General features: G+C 42.8%; 1 protein-coding gene across 4 annotated transcripts in view; it reads left to right on the plus strand.

Annotated features, from left to right (window-relative positions):
- Positions 1-2,690: 2,690 nt before the first annotated feature.
- Positions 2,691-21,202, plus strand: part of rusc2 (RUN and SH3 domain containing 2) — a 29,987-nt gene continuing 11,475 nt past the window's right edge. For 2 of the 4 annotated variants that reach the window (XM_034596216.1, XM_034596219.1), the window contains exons 1-3: positions 2,691-2,809; positions 14,976-16,749; positions 17,792-18,362. In XM_034596216.1, the coding sequence (XP_034452107.1) occupies positions 15,166-16,749; positions 17,792-18,362 (2,155 nt within the window). In that variant the 5' untranslated portion in view covers positions 2,691-2,809; positions 14,976-15,165. Of the gene's footprint in view, positions 2,810-8,123; positions 8,262-14,975; positions 16,750-17,791; positions 18,363-21,202 lie in introns of those variants that run through there. The other 2 variants (XM_034596218.1, XM_034596217.1) reach the window with 2 other exon arrangements.

Here is a 21,202-nt window from a genome sequence, read left to right on the forward strand (position 1 = left end):
AAGAAATGCAAAAACAAGTTCAATTCATCGAGGGATTGGCTGAAATACCAACAGCACCTGAAACTACGAGTAGTGAGGTCATTGGTGAGTTCATTCAGTTTTTCTATACCAGACTTCTAAAGTGGACTAAACGTTTTTGGCATCACCTGAAAACTGTCTGAATAAATGATTCTATATGATTTGTTCCCTTGTTTGTCTGCTGAGCATCAAGAGATAAGAACAAAGAATATGACTGTTAAAGGTTGTGTTGTGTTCCTCGCTGGTTTCCACTGCCCCCCAGTGGCAGAGAATACAACTGCTGCACATCGGGTGGTTCAGATTACATCAGGCTCATCTCTGTTAGAGGAAATTACATTTTTTATTATGTACAAGTTTAGCAGTGGACAAAACATTTGCAGATTATCCACTTATCAATAAGACATAAACAACAAGGATGAAAAACAACACAACATGACATATGCATGAATAAACCAGTGTTCAGATCTAGTATATAGACGTTTATAGTATAGAGAATCTGTATTTGAGTTATAAATGTGCAGCTTTTCCATCCTTTTCCATAAGAAGCATAATCCTACTGTCCTCTTTGGCTGCTGCAAAAAACGTACAAATGTGACGACATTAAACTCAAGTTACAAATTATTTTCCACTTATAGGGAAATAAATCTCCATAAAGTCTTTCACACCTCTCGTGTTTTTATAACAAGAGATGACATATTATTTTAAACTGTTCTGGGTGAGTTTGTGGAACATGCAGCCTTATGACACATTCAGAAAAGTGTCTACTCAATCACTGAAAACCTTTCTGTGTGCTGGTAAACGTAAATCTGGTAAAAAATCTCAGTCAGTAGTTAAAGTGCTTTATCACTTTTACTATTAGAATCAAGTTGTATTAACAAGTAATAAAAATGTATCTGAAAGGCATCATTTCAATCTTCTTTTTCCTTTTACCTTAGGAAATAGTCGACACACTGGAAACCAGGTCAAAGTAAATATTAAATCAGAATCTGTACTTGCTCAAAGACGTAGATTCCTCGAGGCAAAGTGAAATTATCTGTCTGTTGTGAAAGATTTATTTAAAGTAAGTGAAAATCAGGACAATGAAAAATGTATATGATTAGTAATAAGTGATTCAGCAACTCAAGACTCAAGACTATTAAACAAATGTTGGTTAGTGAAGTAGAGGAAACATGTCATATACGCTTCAGCTCAAATATCTGATAACATATACTATACTCATACTACAATAATAAATATTGTTAGTATCTTCATTACTATTAATACTAGTTGTTGGCGTTGTAGTAGATGAAATAGTATAAGTTTTATTATTATCCCTATGAGTGTAATTATAATAATGATAAATATTGTGATTATTGTTATTATTATTAATACTAGTTGTAGTCGTAGGAGCAGATTAAGTATTAATATCATTAATATTATTATTAGAATAATAAAAACTAAAATATTAGATTAAATATAAGAATTGTTAGTATTATTAATATTAGTAGTAGAAGTGTTATGATTGTGATTACTATCCTTATTATTTTTAATATGATGATTATTATTAATGTTATAATCATTATTATCATTATTAGTAGTATTATGTTTACTAATCATTATTATTTGATCATGATGATGATGATTATTATTATTATTATGTTAAGCTGGATTCCCTGTCTGCAGTGCGGCCTGTGATGAGAGCCGGACATCATCTTATTTACTCGGGTCAGACTCGGTTAGATAACCCGGTCTACGGAGCTCTGACACCGGACTGAGACTCAGTGACCTCAGGCTGACGTGTCGCTCGGGTCCAGCCCCTCATCTTCCTCCTCCTCCTCCTCCTCCTCATCCTCCTCCTCCTCCTCATGCTGCGGTGTTCAGTCTGCTCCATTATTACCTCCCGTGTGTCCTGGACTGTATCTGCAGCTCTGACATGTTGTCCATCTTCCCCCAGTGGATCTGCACCTGCCACGAGGTGAGAGCTGCACTTTAATCTGGGACTCGTTTTAATCTCAGATCAGATCCGAGGACGTTTAAAAAACGAGAGGAAAAAAAAAAAACCAATGACGCCTCATCTCCGTTTGATGTTAGTCGTCATTTTGTTACTCTGACTTGTATCATCCTCGTGTCATCGGTGATTCAGCGGTGAGGGGATGTGATGTGATGTTATGTGATGTTATGTCTTTGATGCGTTGTTTTATTCATCGCTGTGACACAAAGGCTGCGGGGACGTCAGCGGTGTCTCCTCGGTTCCTCTGCGGGGGAAACGGTCACAGGCTCCGGGTGAACACAGGCGACAGGACCGTTTTATCAACCGACACGATTCAGTTCATTTATACACTGAAGCGGTTCATCGTCTCATCGGCTGCGGCCTGTTCCACCGTTAGTTCACCATATTGATCACAGATCAGCAGAAACAACATCTCCACTGTCAAGTCACAGCACGTGAGAAACACCACTTCCGTTTAAAATCTACAAAATAAAAGTGTGGCTTTGATGTTGAGCGATGGGCTTTGATTTTACTCCTAAAAATGTTTTCTAAAAAATGTCCCTTCCCTAAAACTGCTGCAAAACACAAGATGTATTGATTCATTTTTTTTAATTTTTACCTTGAATGATATCGGTTGAAAAAAACGACATTGATTTTTGTGCTGATGCACACTCCCAGGCTTTTATTGTGAAGGCTGTGTGGCTGAACTTCCTGTTGTTGACTGGCTGTTTCATGCTGTTTGGTGTCTTGAGCTCCATCACAACATGGTGGAGAAGCAGGTTGGTCCACTGACACAAGCAGCCAGGCCTACAGCATCGAACCGTGAGTTCTGCACCCAAATGTGTGAATTATCGTATGTATTATGTTTTATTATAAATGGGATTTACTGTGAGGTCTCTCAGTGACATCCTTTATATTCAGGGATGTTTCCTTTTATTTCTGCTGAACCTGTCTCACAATTATTATCTGACTGCAACAGATATTTATATTCGTGTTAATTCTCGAGTTGTATTTGACATTAGACTTAAATAACTGACAAGCAGGAGGTGGTTTTCTGACCTGAGGGACCCTGTGCAGTTAGAGATGATGGTATTGATCATCTCAGCTGAGAAGCAGGGAGAAGAGTTCAGTACATAGTTATTTTCCTATTATGTTATTGTTATTGTATTTTACAGACTGAATTAGTCCACACCCGACTTATTTCTGGAGAATTATTATCAACTCTTAGTTCCCATAGCAGCAGGTAGGATGGATACTGGAGCTCTTCCTATGAGACAACAATACTAAAGATCTTATTGCGTTGTTGTTAAATGTGATTTTAATGGTTTTTATCAGTAGTGGCAGTAACAGTAGTAAGTAAAACTTGTGAGTAGTACTTACAGTAGCACAGGTTTACTTACAGTAGCACAGGTTTAAGGTTTAACTGGATTTGTCTCTGGCAGCGTTCGTTCTGCACATGACCTCTGTCCTGACGTCGATGCACAGGGACGCACGTTTCCCCAGTTTCCGTTTGCAAACATTACTATTCGTCTGCAGAGGGTTTGTCTCGCTGCTGGAATTTAAAGCAACACAATAACAGCAACTGCTGCGTCAGACAGACAATAGATATTTATCCTCAAGCAGCTGATTGAACATGTGCCAAAGATTTAAGGTAACCGGAGGAGGACGGATGCGTGATGCACTTCTGTCTGTGCAGATTCACATGTTGGTGCAAATGAAATGTTTCTACTGGATGATGATGCAGATGAAGAGTCACAGGACCATGGAAGGATTTGTCCTCTGGCGAAAATGAATATAAAATATCCCATAATACCAAACTTTAATGGATTGTTCTCAGGCCCATTTCGCACCATGACGTTTTGTATTGTATCAAATCATATCGAGGTATCGCATCGTATTGTATCGTGTTGTATCTTAAGATTATTATCATATTACGTCTTATTGTATCATATCATGTATCGTATTGTATCGTTACGTGAGGAGCTAATGAGAATTGCTCAGTTTATCTAAGCAGTAAAACCTCACATCTCTCTTTCTGTTTGCATCAGTATTTCTGCACATGCTCATGTTTTCGCTATCACATGTTCTCCAGTGATGATTTGACAAACCTGCGTCACCAGCAGGGACGTGTGGCCACTGAGCCAATGACCGTAACAATCTGAGTTTCAAGCCTCAGCGTCGTGGTCATGCACAGTTTTTTAAGAAAGACTGATTCACTGTGTCATGCGACGTGTCTGCTCTCAGACTTCAGCTGCTCCTCCTGATCTCGGAATGTGTCTCTCTGTGTTATGTAATCGAGCGCCTGCCTGCGGAGGCCGGATGTGCATAGTTTATCTGCTGTTGTGTGTGTGTGTGTGTGTGTGTTTTGATTTGTGTTGTGGCGTGAGTAACTCAGATTTGTAAAATAACAGTATGCAGATATCATGCAGGTCATGTTGTGTATTCTCTACTTTCCCTGAATGGAGAGTTTCAACACTGTTATCTGCGGCAGCACTCTGTGTCGCCTAAAAACTTAAGTTGACTTGTTTTGTATGTTGTGCAGAGCTAAAGGATAAAGTTTCAACATCCTAATTATCTTTATCGACTGATTCCAGAAATCTAGTTCTGTCTAAATCCATATTTCGAGAACCGTTCATGTCGTCGGCTTCACGCTTGTCATGTGTATTGTTAAGGGCCAAGTGAAGTTCAGTGTTGATACGTTCAATATCAATAAACTTTGAGTAAACAGAGGACCGGCGCTCTAATGGGAATCATCAACAGAAGTTCAGAGTCAAGCTTCACCGAACTTTGAATTAACAGGTGAACAGCTCTTTGTGCAGCAGCAGGTCTTTACCTCAGGTTCTGTGGACTGAGACCAGCAGCAGCTCGTTATTTGCTGGGGCTCAATTGCTGCAGATAACTTTTACAGTTTCAGAATTAAAAAGCTGCGACCAGCATCACCAGAAAACAGGCCGTTCAAACCAGGCAGGTTTAGAACGAGCACTGCTCTAGTTTTGAGAACTGGCAACGTCCTAAAAAGCCTTTTCTTTTGTGTCTGTATTCTCTATTGTTGATGCTCTTCAAACTCAAAAGCAAACTTGGAGCTTGGACCATTCCATCCCCACTGATGCTATAAATACCTCCCACCATGTGGCTTAAGGCCCTTTGAGTTACAACGGCATGGCTGCACTCTGAAACCCCTTCTTTTCAATGGCCTGTGCAATGCAAGGAGTGTTTTTTGCTGTGCCACATGCGCATCCAACAGAGACTAAGCTTCCAGCCAAGCACAAAATGCACAATGAAGGAAAAGCTGATTCTCTGTGTTCAAGATTCCTGAATCATATGACTCGAGTTCACCAGTTTTTGAAAACGAGTTGTATTTAAGAAACGTGTGAGTCAGAAAGTGTTAAGAAAACCCTGGAAGTTGTGATGCTTCCTGTCGGGGATTTGTGGAAGTATTGTCGAGGCTGTCGGAGTCCCTCAGGGAACTGATCGAGATCCTTTTGTGTTTCCAGCCACAGGATAGACTGTGGATCACCCAAAGCCCTTTTGCTTTCTAGGAACAAATTTAGTTAAGTAACATTTATGTCAACATAACTACTTCACAGCATTGCAGAGTGAAACATGTTGGGCTGTAGTAATAATTAGTTTCATTTAGTCTGTTTAATATTGTCTTGATTAATTGATTTTCAGTATTGTCTATAAAAATATTGAAAATGCAATCCTCTCACAGTTTTCCAGAGCTAAAGGGGACATCTTTAAATGTCATGCACAACAGAAAGATATTAAATCTGCATATTTCAAATGCTGGAATCAGCAAATGCTGGCAGCACAAAAAATCAATCAGATTTGCCAGCTTAAGTGTCCGACTCTGACCCGAGCCCGAATATTATTTCAAAATCTTTGTTCAAATATCTACACTCTTGTCTGAAAGCGGCCTTTGTTTACTTACTGCAAGAGAAAACCTTGTCCACCTCCGACCGCATCATTATTAACATTGAAAGAATTTAATTGCCTAAAAGACCCTGAGCATGATGAAGATTATCTTTTTGCTTCCGTGCATAAAGACATTTTTTTGTGAAAGATGTGAATGTTTGTTCCACCGAGTCAAAGCGTCAGGACACGGCCATAATCTGTGTTTCTGAGAGAGAAGTAACGACGTGTGCGCCCGATGCTGTTGAGACATTTGAGTCCAACACATGGACGCGTTTCCCCTCCGGCTTGTTACAGCAGCTCTGGATTTAAAGGCACCCAGACGACCGTGTGAAAGAGCCGTGAGCGTCGCAGTGAGTGCTTATTGCTGAGGAGGGAGAATGCTGCTCGGCCTCGCTCTGTATATTTAGTGCTCATTTGTCTGATGGTGAGAGATCACTGCCGGGGACACCATCAATACGCTGTGGACATTCCCTCTGCGCTGTTGTGTGAAACATGATGTGGTGATTACATGACGACCGGCGGCTCAGCTGCTGAATCAGGGCAGGAAAAAAAGACTCAACAACTCAAAAAAGTTGTATAGATTACATTATATATTAGAGTTTTTTAATTAAACCTGACCGTCACAAAACTATAAATTCCTCAGGCCGTGAGTTGAATTTCGATCATCACTGGTTCCTCAGTTTCTGGCTGATTCCGAGCTGACGTTGCAGAGTTATCAGCCGAGTCATTCAGCTCAATTAAGAAATGAATACAGACGGAGACAGGCTGTTTTTTTTAGTTGATTGATCAATTAGTTAAATCAGCTTGACCTTACAAAACACATTTTTGGTCTTGTGAACACAATATCTCAAGAATGCTTGATTGAAGCCTGATTAGAATTTGGAGGTGGAAGTTGAATGTCAGTGTGATCGCACTGACTCTGTCTTGCCTTCATGTTATCTTAAGAATGCCGGGAGAGAATCCTTTCAAATTTGGCACAAACGTTACTTTAGACTCACAGATTAACTGATTAGATTTCAGTGGTCAAAGGTCACAGTTATTTAACTGTTGTTAAAAGAGAGCAGAATATGATTTTACCATAATCTGGTCACGATAAACTATCCTCTGCTTCCTGTGTAGGTAGCATTAAGATTCCCTTGAGCAAGGCAGGTCACTTCCTAATTGCTTTGTGGTAAACAGGGATTATTGTCAACATGCTTTTTGCAAATCTGAAAGGTAAAGACTAGTTTTGAATTCTTCTCACAAACACACAGACAGATCAGGTGGTGAGTTGCACCGTGGCCTCCTACGCTAACTGCACAGTGGGACTGTGAGGCGATCCGGCTGAACCCATCTGCAGCTCACTCCTCGGCTGGATAATTGTGTGTGGAAGGAGGAAGGAGGCAGAAGTGAAGCAGAGACGTGCTGCGCTGCAGTGCACACGGTGGATGGAAGAGAGGCAGAGAGAGTAAGGGAACAGGGATTTAGTGAAGCCGAGGGGGGGGATGGGAGAAGAGAGGCGAACGATGGATGGAAAGACGGCAGCAAAGAAAGAGGAGAGGAGTGAGAAAGACGGCGTCAGCATGAGAAGAAAATGGATGGAATAGAGAAGTGAACGTAGCTAAAGAGAAATCCAGCCTGAGAAATTCGACAATTGTCATAATTGATACCACGATTTCCAGTGGTACTGCTCAGGTTTTGTCGGCGAGTGACAGTCGCAGTCAGATGTTGTGATTGGAGGCACAAGTGCAAAACAAGCGTCCGATTTGAGATCCAGAAATAGTCTGATGTGTGGTTTTAGGTCTTAATGCAGTTTGTGTGTTTGTGTTACCTTAAGCCTCGACATTAGGTTAAACCTAATTAATCCCTGGGAGGAAATCACACGACAGTTGATCCATTGGTTAAGATGAAAACAAAAACAAACTCCATCCGAGGACTGAAGCAACATATGCACAATTCTAAGTACTCCAATTTCTGTTCCCCGAAATGCACTTTGGATTACAGGAAAAAAATAATCCTATCTCTTCCGTCAAAACCATTATCAACAGTCGGTTGCCTGTAGCTGCAGGATGGAAATGTTCTCATGTTTGCAGATGACACTGCATCATTTCTCCAAACTTTAATCTCCTGTAAATTAATTTTCTTCAGGCAGTCAGTCACTGCCACTCACCTCCGGCTGTGGAGGAAGGTCAGCTCACAGTAACACCTGTCAGTGGTGTAAAGACAAAGGTCGTCTGTTGTGCAAGAGGCTCTAAGCTCTATCAAGTTCAGGCAGGGAGTCGGTCGAGGAGGGGAAACTGTCCCTAAGCCTCTTGGGACGCTGGGATCAAGGTCATGTGTTCATCTTTAGCTCACACTGGTCGTTCTAAGGACATGACATGTAAGCAATCAACTTAGAGGTGAAGCTAATTAAGATGTGATTACCAAACAACATTGTAGAGAATAAAACATCGAACTCAGTGGATAGAATCAACTTCTTGAATGTTATAATCTTTACGAAATATTTTGTTCTGCAGGACAATGCTCCTCCTTTTGTTTTGTGCCGTAAAGCCATTAGCAGGTTTTCCACCAAAGCCAACCTACAGTATATGAAATGCAGCGTCGAGGCCGGCAATCAATAGTGTAATTTCACTGATGACTCAACATCGTTGTGGTAATTTCCTTCCATCTATCCGTCCATTAGCTTCACCGCTTATACTTCTGAGGGGAACGCTGGGATCGTGGTAATTTATTGATGCCAATACGCTTGATATTGCACATCCAAAAGAAGCAGTTTTATTGGTATGAAACCTTGTGAGCTTCAGGGACGATGATAGTGTTGGACCAGACCCTTGAACTGTGGAGGAGGGGAGGAGAAAACAGCATTTTCCCAATAAGGATCAATGAAGCTTCATATTTTGCTGCATCAAGTCAGTTCACAGCAGCAGATTCAGTGTTTGTCAAACTTCAGAATTATCTGAGGACTTGAATGACAGCCAGTCCTCAATTTGCAGTTGGAAAGACACAATGTCCTTTCTGACACACATTCCAGTACTTGGCTGGTGTTGGTGGGAAACTTCCCCCCCTGAATACAGAGCTCAGAGATCCAGGACACAAGGTCATGGTTGTTCCCTATTTTCTCCCTTTCTTGTCCGTCTCGATGGTTTTGGACATATTGTGTCTTCCTCGGCGAGAAACTGGTCAACGAGCTGTAGACACGTGATGTGAGACAACTGGAAATCTTAAGACACTTTCAAGATGGTTCAACATTCCACATTCCTTCTATTCGGCTCTTCGGCTCTTGTTGTGTGTCTTTAGTTGACGCTGAAGCGGGAGGCGATGAATGTGTGCAGCAAACAAAAGCTCTTTCATGGGGGTAGCCACACACACACACACACACACACAGACACACACACACACACACACACACACACACACACACACACACACACACGCTGACACAGTAACTCAACAACCGGACAGCTTTACTTTCCTATTCCTGCAGGAAACGAGAGAAGACAATCAGAGACTGGCAGAGCCGAGGACGCATGAAAGAACCAGTTGATGCTCATTTAACAATTAGAATCAGTGACGGATTGAAACTAGTTCTTTTAATTTATGTTCTGGTTCATGGAGAAGAGAAAATGTTGTGGAATGTGAGTTATGGAGGCTGCTACACAAACGTATGTTTAGTCTACAACCCTCATCAACCATCCACAAATAAATTATGGTTATTTTCTGCCACGAGGCAAAAATACATTCCACTTACTGGCCCTTTTGTGTTGTGGAATTTATCGACTCGCTTCGATCTACATAAAAAAAGTTGTTCTACAAACGGCGACAATATCGTATTCAATAAAAGCGAGTCCCACTGGGAGGGTGCACTTCATCCATCATCCTAATTGCCATCTCCTGTGGTTGTGTCGTCGGTCTCTTCCTGGAGAGGGTGCGCCCTCACTCGGATGCAACCCCTCCCCCCCCCGTCCCGGGCTCAGACTTATTCCTGGAAGTACTGGTGATAATAGAGGGAGGACGTCCTTTGTAACAGCTTGCCTTTCCTTTTCCCTCAGTATTTCATAAATAGGTCAGTTTCCTGCCCTGCCACCACATATAGCACCTCAATGTGGGTTTTTCCAAAGAACCCATGGAGACTGTTTATAATGAACAGTCACAGCTAATTGACTCAGACATATTCAATGAATCCCCAGTTGTTAGGGTATTAGCACGGATAGAGAACCCTCTTGTTGTTTTGCTGTTTTGTTTTAAAAGAGAAAACCAGAAAACCCCAATTTGAAGCTGAACAAAACCACGAAGGGAAGTAGGCTCTAGATAAGATGAGATAAGATAAGATAAGATAAGATAAGAACTATTCATAGCTAAAGGAGACACATTCTGCTCATGTTCAGGTTGATCATCTTATTCACTCTCCTCAGACTGTCCATCGCTGCAGCTCCTCCTTTCAGCCTCTGTCTCCAACACTTGGTTTTGGCTCCTGTCTCATTAATGACATGTCGGCAATCTTTACATCATTAGCAGGACAGAGAAAGACAGACACCCTATAAAATGGACCAATGCATCGTCTTCAGCCATTTCTGTGTCTTCCCTCTAACAGCTGCTAGCCTGGTTGCCATGGTTACCCCCTTTTTTGGTCTTCCTTTATTCCTCATTCTTTTCTCTCTCCTGGATTTCTTCTGTGTTTCCTCTTTCTCAGGATGTGTCTGACACACACTACGACTCCCCCCCCGCCCAATTGGCCGGCCCTGTAGCTATGGTCTCTAATGGTGGGTGGGAAATGAAATCCGATTGGCCAGACTCGGCCCTCTTTGTTCTCGTTAACCCGTTATCCGATCTGCTGTGATGTAATCTGGTGATAGGCTCAGTGGTGTTATTGTTTGTGCTCAAAGGGACCAGGGAGGATGTGTGTGTTTTCTTGAAAAGTGATTTCTGTGTGTTGGAGGGTTGAAATTCTGTGATGTGTCACAGCTGCTGAAGAGCTGGATCTTTTTATGACTTTTCACTTGTTTGATTTTGAAAGGCTCAGTAAATGTAAAGGAATTTGTTGCTGTGTCCTTGTGGGAAAATCTCTTGATAAATATCTTGTGTTATGATAAAGTTGTTGTATGTTTGGAGCAAGTTTTGTATAAAAAAGCTCGGTTATTGAGCCTGTGGGAGAATAATGAGTCTATTCAACACGTGTGTGTGTGTGTGTGTTTGTGTGAATACTTGAATAGCCTGTGCACATTTGTCCAGTGTGTCACTCAGCAGTCACACAACACTACACAGCAGCTGTGATGGGTCCAATATAAACCAGACGGAAAACTTTGCATCATGTGACGGGCGCGGTTTCCTATCGACCATGACGCATTTCTGAGATCATCTTTTTGCTCAAATTTGGCAAAACTCTTCGGAATGTCTCTGCATTGAAATGGTAATGGACTGTATTTTATATCGTACTTTTCTGGACATATAAAGCACGTTACAGTTCAACACATTCATGCACATATTAACACACATTTCACACACTGTCAATTTTGGGTTCAATATCTTGCCCAAGGACACTTCAGAATACAAAGCACAATTGCACCTGCCTTATTAAAGGGAATTAGAGATGCTACTCTGATTAGTTTATTGCATTATATGCCTTAAAATACACACAAGATTAATTAAGAGACTAACTACAATTGTTTTGAACCGTGCACCTGATGCAGCATTGCATGTGTACTTTCCCTAAATCAGTGTTAAAGTGAACATGCAGAGCTCAAGAGGAAAGTTTGACCAGTTCAGCCTTCCTGCCACGGACATAAAAACTTTATGGATGTCTTGATTGTCGTCGGCTCGTCCAACTATAATAAACTGCTCCATGTGTTTGTGAGAGACAAAGGACACTGAATGAAACCATGGGGCAAAACATTGTGATTAAAATCGTTTATGTTTTTGTTTCATAATGAAACTGTGGTGAGACAAAGTAGGTTAATAGTGGGAGACACTGTTTTTGACTGACTCGGGCGTCTCTTATCAAAACCATGTGAGATTATGAAATGTATCGCTATTTAGTCTGCAGCAGCTTTGTTTACGAAACACATTCTTTGTGGAAAACACACACACACACACACACACACACACACATTGACCTCCAAATCCTTGACTTCTCATGCAGCCATATGGTGTGTTGAAATTCTTATGAGTTATATTCATGTCCTCTCGTCTCTACCAGAAAACATCGGAGGGATGATACGTCCCCTGCATGAACTTTATATATATATATATATATATATATATAAAATCTGGAAAGTGTGTTCTCTGTAGCCATAATTCTTTTCTTGACCTTGACCTTGACCTTTGACTGATCCGATCCAAACACACACACTCAGACAGTTGTCTTTGTCCTGTGTTACTGTCTGAACTCAGCACCCAGCCGGCCTGACCCCGGCAGCTAATCTATTAAACCCATTTCAGTTTCCCTCGTCTGGTGTTATCATCGTCTCGCTCTCCATCACAACCACTCAGCTAATGGGATTCCTGTCACCTTCCACTGACGACAACCTTTACACATCAAATACACTCAAACTTACCATTTTTATATATTTATATAGAATAATGAATACTTGGAACTACTTAAATTGACAAAAAACATCCCGCAAGAACATTTATTTAACTTTATTTAACTACCATGTCCCATTGGCTAACATGGAGGTTTAGCAATCATGTCGTCCATGTTTATCTAGAAGATCTGGAGCATACCATGCACTTTTTAAAAAGACGCCATGTGCGTTGAAACGTTCGTCCTTTGCAACTTGTCAATAAATGACTGAAGTGCATCGTGTTCTCCAGATCTTATTATATAATATTATTTCGTCTTATTGGTTTGTGGAGAGTTTGATGCTGATTTATCGTTATATATTCATTTTCCTTATGTTGTGACAAGTGATGATTTCAGTGATTGACGGTCTTTGCTTGAAAAGGTATTGAATCTGTCCCAGATCAGAATGTGTCAGCGTTGATAACCGTCCTCCTCCGCGCCTGCAGCAGGGCATCATGGGTAGCCATCACTTCTTTGTTTGCGGCTACGAGATAAAAAGGTTGAGCTCCACTTGGATGGAAGCGAAGCTGAAGCCTCCCTGACAGCGAATACCTTTCGAGTCTGTTTTAAAAAGGTCATTTGTGGAGAGTGGCGCCTGAGTTATTATCCTGGCCGAGAGTAAACCTCTCACCACGCTGACGTTTGGCTTCAGACCTGCCGTCTGCCGCCTCAGCTGCCGTCTCTCTTCTCTTCATGTAGCAACGAAAGCGATGCAGCAGCGCTTTGCTATGCTCCTCCTTGTAATCCTGCTCGTAACGGTCTCATCTGCATTTGTATTTGTGATAAATATCCATCTGAATCTATATCTGTACATCTCTCTGTTATCCACTCTAATGTCACCGTTTGGCTTCCTGCTCCTTTTTTTAAATCCCTAAATCAGATTATGTCCTTTCTTTCTTTTCATCGTCTGACTTCCAGAGAGATTTAAGAATCAAAATTTAATTTCAGGTTTCGCTTTTTATCAACCGACTGTATCTGGGATTATGATTTAAAGCGGGTGAAATAGAGGGATTACTCTTAAGAAGTGAGTTAAGTCCTTGTCGAGTCCAGGTCAGCAGCCGGTGAACGGAAGATTTAAAGTAACTTGTTCCCAATCCTGTTGATGACACGCTGTATAATTCTTTATTAGAGAAATTACAATGAATGGATGAACTTCCACAATCCTGGGTCTGGCATTCATACAGTATATGAATAATTCATGACCACATTTGTTTGAAATAACAGTAAAATCATCGCATCCATTTTGGGCTACTTTAAAAACATGGAGTAGAACATAACCTGCTCCCGATGTAAATATCAAGTTCTTCTTCTTCTTCTTCTTCTTCTTAATGAAAACAAGAATTCGCACATTCAGGTAAATATACACGGATGAAAACATTATTCGAATATGATTATTTTATATTCCATTTCTGCCAATGAATCCCTTTAACCTACGTCTTATACACTGGACCTTTAAAAGGGTGTGTAGTATTTGCGTGACATTGACAATTGTCTTGAAAAAAACATTTTTAACAAATTTCATTCAGGAAGTGTATAAATTTAAACTATTAAAAATAAAGTAATTATCAGCTCAACACTTTATTAGCACAACAAAGTGGACGTCAAAGGAGAAAGATGTGAACTGTAGAAATGTTTTATTTATTTTTGGTTTGACGGATGATGGTGAAGGAAACGGCTGCTGTGTGTGTGTCTGTGTGTGTGTGTGTGTGTGTGTGTGTCTGTCTGTGTGTGTGTGTGTCATGTTGGGTGTGATGTGCAAATGGGGATGAGATCATAGCCGTGTTTGAGAGTCAGCTGCTGTGTGTGTGAGTGAGTGAGTGAGTGAGTGAGTGAGTCACCCTGCTCAGTGTAAAGACTCAATGGTTATAGTTCAGTTTACTAGAGCTGTTTTGATCCATAGAAAATCAAAACACATAAAACCTCATAATAAACACTGGACCTGTTCTAACCCCACTGTCAGAGAGCCACTGAGGAACAAGCTCCACCATCATGGGTGGATTCGACCGCATGAGAAGTCGTCTGTAGCTGAGTAAATGACCCCTGGTGGTCTCACCTGGGTGATCTCAGCGTTAGCCTGGACAGGTTATTTATTTTTTGGAGGTATTTTTATTCCTTTATTTGAAAGCACAGTAATGGAGAGACAGGAAACGGGGAGAAGAGAGTGGAGGAATGACGACGGAGTGGAACAGGGGACCAGCTGCTCGAGGCGTATGCACCCATGTGGTTTACACCCGAACCACTCGGCCTTTTTAATAGAAAGCTCAGGTCCTGTGACACAGTTGAGTTATGGTTTATGATCCAGTGGTTTCATAGCTTTACCCACATTGGAAACTGAGGGTCAGAATATCTCAGCTGCTGTTGATGTATTTCTCTTTGTCTCTATTCCTCTGATTTAGTGCAAAACGAATGAGTTATACGGGAAAACCACAATGTTGTAGCCTCAGGCCTGCACGCGGAGTGTCTGTGCCTTAATGGCTTTATTTATCTGGACTTATAACCTACAGTGTTTCCTCTTTGTCTCTTTGTGTTTTCCAGATGTGCCACTCTGACCATGGTGTCGACTTCCCCGACCTCACCTTCCACATCCCTGGCAGAGCTGCTGAGCTGGGCCCAACAAACTAAGTGTGAACACAACCATCAACACATCACACTTCTACCTTCCCCTCCGCCCGCACAGGCCCTCCTTCAGCTGCTGCAGCTCCACTCCCCCCCCCCTTCCTCTTGAATGATGGACAGCCCTCCTAAACTGTCTGGCGAGACCCTGATTGTGCATCACATTCCCCTGGTGCACTGTCAGGTGTCAGGGGGGCGACAGGGTGGCTGCGGGAGCTCACTTAAGAGGAGCAACGCCTTCACCCTGCCTGAGAACCTCGGTCTGAGTCGCACCACTTCCCTTCCCGAGAGGGACATCCTCCAGAGGGAGGCTCTGCTCTACAGCAGCCTGATCCAGACCTCCAGTGGCTCCTGCTCCTCCCACAACAGAGGAAGAGAGAGGAAGGGTGGCGGGAAAGGAGGCAGCACGGCGAGTGACGATTCATCATTCACTTCGAGCAATTCAGAGGACCAGCTGATCAACGCTCACACTTTACCCAGGGCGAAACCGAGGAACAGGAATCCGTTTCGTCATAATCCGTTCTTGCTGACTACCGAAAATGACAATGATGAAGAGGAGGAGGATGATGGTGACAACCTCAGCGGTTACCTTGAGGACTCGTCCTTCCACCTCCACAGTGACACCAACTCTGCCCTCGATGACGGGATGGCATCTTTCCGCCTGCACGACCTCGGCTTCGCTTCCGAGCCCTTTCTTCTGCACAGCTCAGTGGGAGGAAGCAGACGGGAGTCCCTGAGGGCCGTCGCTTCAGATCTGTCCAACCACCTGGAAGACCTGAACATCTTAGGTCTGGACAGCCAGCGTCGCCTCGGGAGCAGTGGTTCCAACATGTCCATGGATTGTGGAGAGCAAGACTGGGGCGATGATGAAGAAGACGAAGATCATCCTATGCGCTGCGGCCGAAGCAGTAAGACCGGCTCGTACTCGTCAAGCTCCTCGGCCCAACACTGCTCCTGCTGTGTATTGTCTCAGAACTACCCTCAACAATTTCCTGAAACCTTCTCTGAGCCTTTTACAGCGTGTCAGCAAGGCTACGGCAGCGACTCGTCCTGCAACAGCTCGGACGGCGTGCTCGTCAACTTCAGTGCCATTTTCAATAAGATGAACAACGGCATACCGGAGAAGCCGCCGGCCCCTGGACTCACCAACCTCAACAGCTCCACTGACCACTCCTGCACCTCGTCTGTTTCTGACCCAGCAGGAAACCAGCGAGACTCAAGTGGAGGGGCCTTCTATTTAGACCTTCACACCTCCCCAACCGAACCTCCGCGATCACAGCAACAACCCTCTTGTCTCGGCAACACCTTCCCTCTCATCCGGGAACCACACCTGTCCACCTCCTCCACGTGCTCTTGCTCTGTGGAGCACCAGGGGGCTCTCGACCTCGACGCCAACTGCAACTCCTACCACCCGCCACATTCTGGCTCGTCCGGAGACCTTGCATCCTGTCTGCAGAGCCAGGCCCGTCTGGTTGTTGCCACCCAGAACTACTACAAGCTGGTCACCTGTGACCTTTCGTCGCAGTCGTCGCCGAGTCCCGTGGGCTCGTCGGTCAACAGCTGCTCCGATGAGCACAGCAAAGGAAGCCCCACCCCGACTCAGCCCAGCGAGTACTTCCTGTTCAGACAGCAAGCTGAGCAGGACGGCGTGGATGAGGAGGAGGAGGAGGAGGAGGAGGAGGGAGAGTCGTCTAAGGTGAGTGGACAATCCTGACTCTCTGGTTTAAACAGTTAATACAATAAACCATGTAACCGAAAACTACCACATGCACAGGTCCACAAATACGAAGCTAATATACGACCTATTCATTTTAACTGATCCTTATTACGATCGTATATCAGTTAATCAATGATGACACGTTTACACCAAAATCAACAGGTATATGCAGGTTTTTGAAACTGGGGCGATTGACTCTTTTTCGCATTTCCAGTAGTTTCGGAAAAAGGAAATCGCAGTTTTATCTGAATAAAACTAATACACTTAAAAGACGTGGTATCTGTTTGGGACATACTTGACTTGCCGATATCGGCCTGGTATCTTTTGCCGTATCGTAATATATTGATCTGCCAACCAAAGATTAATGAAAATGTGTCTAATTGTCTAAAAGATACTGATTTTCTAAATGATCAGATTCAGAACATTCTCTCATGTCTACTTCAGTTTTCCCTTTGTCTTGAAACACAGCTTGTCACAGGTGGATTATCTCTCACATTTAGTTGGTACATTTAGTTAAAGTATTTTTATTATTACTTATTTAAGAGTAAAGAGAATCAGTATGAGCAGGTAAGAGAAGGAAAATGGAAGAAATCAAAAAAAACCAGCAGGGACGAAACGGAAGTGATTCTGTCAAAATACATCTCACTCAACGAGGAAGGAAATAACACAAAAATAACATATGGAATAAATTGAAAATGGTCCCATGACAGTGACAATAGCTGTGACCTTAAAATAACTGTGACTGTGGTGTTAGTCTGCCACTGTCTGGTTTTAAATCACAGTCTGGGGTCATCTGCTGTCATCATGTCTGAGGATTATCTGCACTTGTGTTGAGCTGCAGCGTTTTAACATCAGCCTGTGACACCGTGTCACTGGAAATGTGGCTTTGAGACAGTTTGGGCCCTAAATTCGATTTGCTCCTTTTATAAAGACTTTGATCTGTTTAATCTGCTGTGTTGTAGAACGTCTGACATCTGTTTTGTTCTTTCTTTTCTTTTGTTCCTTGTTTTTCGTAATTCAGGAAGATGATAATGACGACGATGATGAGGAGGAGGAGGAGGAGACGAAGAATCACCAGGCGGATGTTGGGGCTGAAGCTGCTCCCGCTGTGATTGAGGGCCAGGTGTACGTCAACACCTCCCCTCCTGTGGCTGGCCGGGCCCTTATCGGAAGCGGAGCCTCTTCGGGAAATCGTCCCCGTTCGCGCAGCTACGACCGAAACCTGGACAAGTCTCCGTCTCCTCGGCTCGGATCTCTGGAGCGGATGTTGAGCTGCCCCGTCCGGCTCAGTGATGGCGCCGCCCCGACCCCGCCTCCACCGCCGCGCGTCACCTCCTTCGCAGAGATCGCCAGAAGTAAAAGAAGAAACGGAGCTACGGGGGGGTCGCCGTCCATGAAGGCAGCCGCGGACCCTTTCTCCTCCACTTACTCCGCCCACTCGCACTCCTCGGTGGACTTCTCTCCAATCCTGGAGCAGCGTGCGGAGGCTGACAGTCAGAGCCTGTCGCCGGCGCCCTTCACCAGATGTTACAGCCATGGCAGCATAGAGCGACACCTGGAGGGCGCCAGGGAGACGCGAGCCAAAGCTGAAGGTACGACACCTACGACTACACAAGCTCCATCAATCATTTGTTTTGCACATCTGGCAAAATTCATGTGGAGTTTTGTTTCTTTATCTTGAAATGAATTCACGTCGCCTCAGGCTTCGTCTCAACCCGTGTTCGTTGGTTTGTCGGCAGAATTACGCAAAAACTGTTTCACAGATTCCCCAAGAAACAACTTGTGTATCTCGAAAGATCAAATAATCAAATTGAGTTACTTACTGACATTTTAATCTTAATGAAACAATCACTGAGATATCATCTTCTGCCTCAGTTACTAATTAGTGACTTCAATTGTTAATTGACCTTCTGTCTTTAAAAAAATTAAATTAGCCTCACTGCAGCACTGATGATCGTTCACTGTTGTCTCATATTATATATAAATATATATTAAACAATATTTATCTTTGAGCAGCAGCTGTTATACTAAGATGAAGAAAACGTTTTGTATTGTGCGTGCTGACATCACCATTTTAACCTACAGTAATAATGATAATATGAATAACTTTGATTTATACAGCGTGTTACGTCGTGGATTACACAAAAACTTAAAAACAAAAAAAGATGCACCAACATTCACACATGAAATGTTTCTTTTGATGTTTTCTCATCTCATGTTTGCAGTTTCGTTGTGTTTACACTGTCGCTGTGTGTGAACCAGTCGATGGTGTGTGTGTGTGTGTGTGTGTGTGTGTGTGTGTGTGTGTGTGTGTGTGTGTGTGTGTGTGTGTGTGTGTGTGTGTGTGTGTGTGTGTGTGTGTGTGTGTGTGTGTGTGTGTGTGTGTGTGTGTGTGTGTGTGTGTGTGTGTGTGTGTGTGTATCACCCAGCGGTGCAGAGTGTGTGTCCTCAGCTCCAGACGCACTGAAGGGTTGAACTGGGCCGAACATGTTCTGAATAACAATCAGATATAGAGAGAAGAGATAAAGGTGCAGAGAACGCCCCCTGCTGAGGTGTGTGTGTGTGTGTGTGTGTGTGTGTGTGTGTGTGTGTGTGTGTGTGTGTGTGTGTGTGTGTGTGTGTGTGTGTGTGTGTGTGTGTGTGTGTGTGTGTGTGTGTGTGTGTGTGTGTGTGTGTGTGTGTGTGTGTGTGCGCCTGTAGGCCCAACTCGTCCCCAAAAACAATGGAAGGTCAGAGAATTTTACGGAAACTTCTTCCTGCCGAATAAATGACGATGCAGCTGTTTGTCCGCAAATATGTATTTTCTGTTGCATCAATGAAAGCTAATCGTGTTTATGGATTATTGACGTCGTGATGAGATGGATTCCTACAGACTCTATGTTTGGATCATAAGTTGGTTTCTCAAACCTGTAAAATTACGCTGTAATAAAAATAAATTTACGTTAGAATAATTTCCAAATATTCACTAATGATAACAGCACTTATAATAAAGCTGTTATTATGGTCCTGCTGCTTATATGGGCAGTTTATGTGAGTGAAGAACAGACCAACACCACCTTCACCTTATAAAGCTCTGTGTCAGCTGCCTGCTGTGTGTGTCCGGTATAACACACACACACACACACACACACACACACACACACACACACACACACACACACACACACACACACACACACACACGACAGGGGGTGTTTGGAATAGCTGGAATAACAGAGACAGTTATGAGTAAACACACCAGGACAGGAATGTCTCAGCTGTCTCCTTTTACTGATTTATACAAACTGGAATTCCTTAAATCATTTCTTAGTTTAATAAGGGAGATATATATATATATATATATTTCATGCAAAACTCACTGTGCAGCTTCTTTAACTGATTATTTAGACAACACGCTGCACAAATACAAATGAGTTATGTCCCTTTCACCTTTTGTTTTTATCTCAGTAAAACAAACCAGCTTCATGAGGCGCTGCATCATATTAACACCGTCATTAATTAAAAGCTTTTTCCTTTAAAATCCTTCACACCAGCTTCTTAGGAACTACATCCACCTGCCCTCAGGTCACCGTCACCAGCCTGTATTGTTTTCTGCTTCATTTACTCACATTGTTAATGTCAGTCCTGTAACTGGAGAACTAAATGAACCTGGTGGATGCAGAGTGGACTGACTGTATGAAGCTCAGTCTGCAGGAATGTGGATATTCATTCCTCCACCCAAAGACTCTTTGTCTCTCAGTGGAGCTCATGAAACTGTCCAATTAAATTCAATCAAGCTGCACCAAGTTACTCACACTCATAGATATCAGACCCTTAAATATGACAAGATCAAGATCCATGAATTATTCTCCCGGACAAAATAATACAAAACTAATATCGTGCAATATGAAAAGAAAGTGATAAAAACATCCCTGGATCCGTCGCTTTGTCCTGATCCCAAATTTAATGAATTCCTTCTTGGCCCATGTCCTTTAATCAAGTTTTGTGGATTTCTGTTCACTGGTTTTAATCTCCTGCTGAAAACCAGACAGACAGAACGGGGGTGAAAACATAACCTCCCAGGCAGAGGTGAAAATCTTATTCTGTAGATGTAAACGTTTTCAACCCACTCAGAATAACTGACTTCAATTTCCAAACAGCAAATAGAGATTTAAGCTAATTATTTAATATTTAAGGTAAGAATCAGCTTCTAACGTCCACATCTTTCCAAATCAGTGATTTATTACTGACACATTAACCTGCAGCGGTTTTCAAGGAGAGAATGGATTCCATGTTTTTATGGCTTGAAGCTCTTCGGTCGACGATGTGGAAGTCAGGTGGGGGGGTCGTCTCTGAAAACAAGGCGTGTCTCACCCGGGCCTGAAATACATGCTCTTCACTTTGTCTCCGCACACACACGGAGATGGTTAAATGTTATAATGAGAGGCTGCGC

The sequence above is a fragment of the Hippoglossus hippoglossus genome, chromosome 9 (genome assembly GCF_009819705.1).
Source record: "Hippoglossus hippoglossus isolate fHipHip1 chromosome 9, fHipHip1.pri, whole genome shotgun sequence".
Lineage (NCBI taxonomy): Eukaryota > Metazoa > Chordata > Actinopteri > Pleuronectiformes > Pleuronectidae > Hippoglossus > Hippoglossus hippoglossus.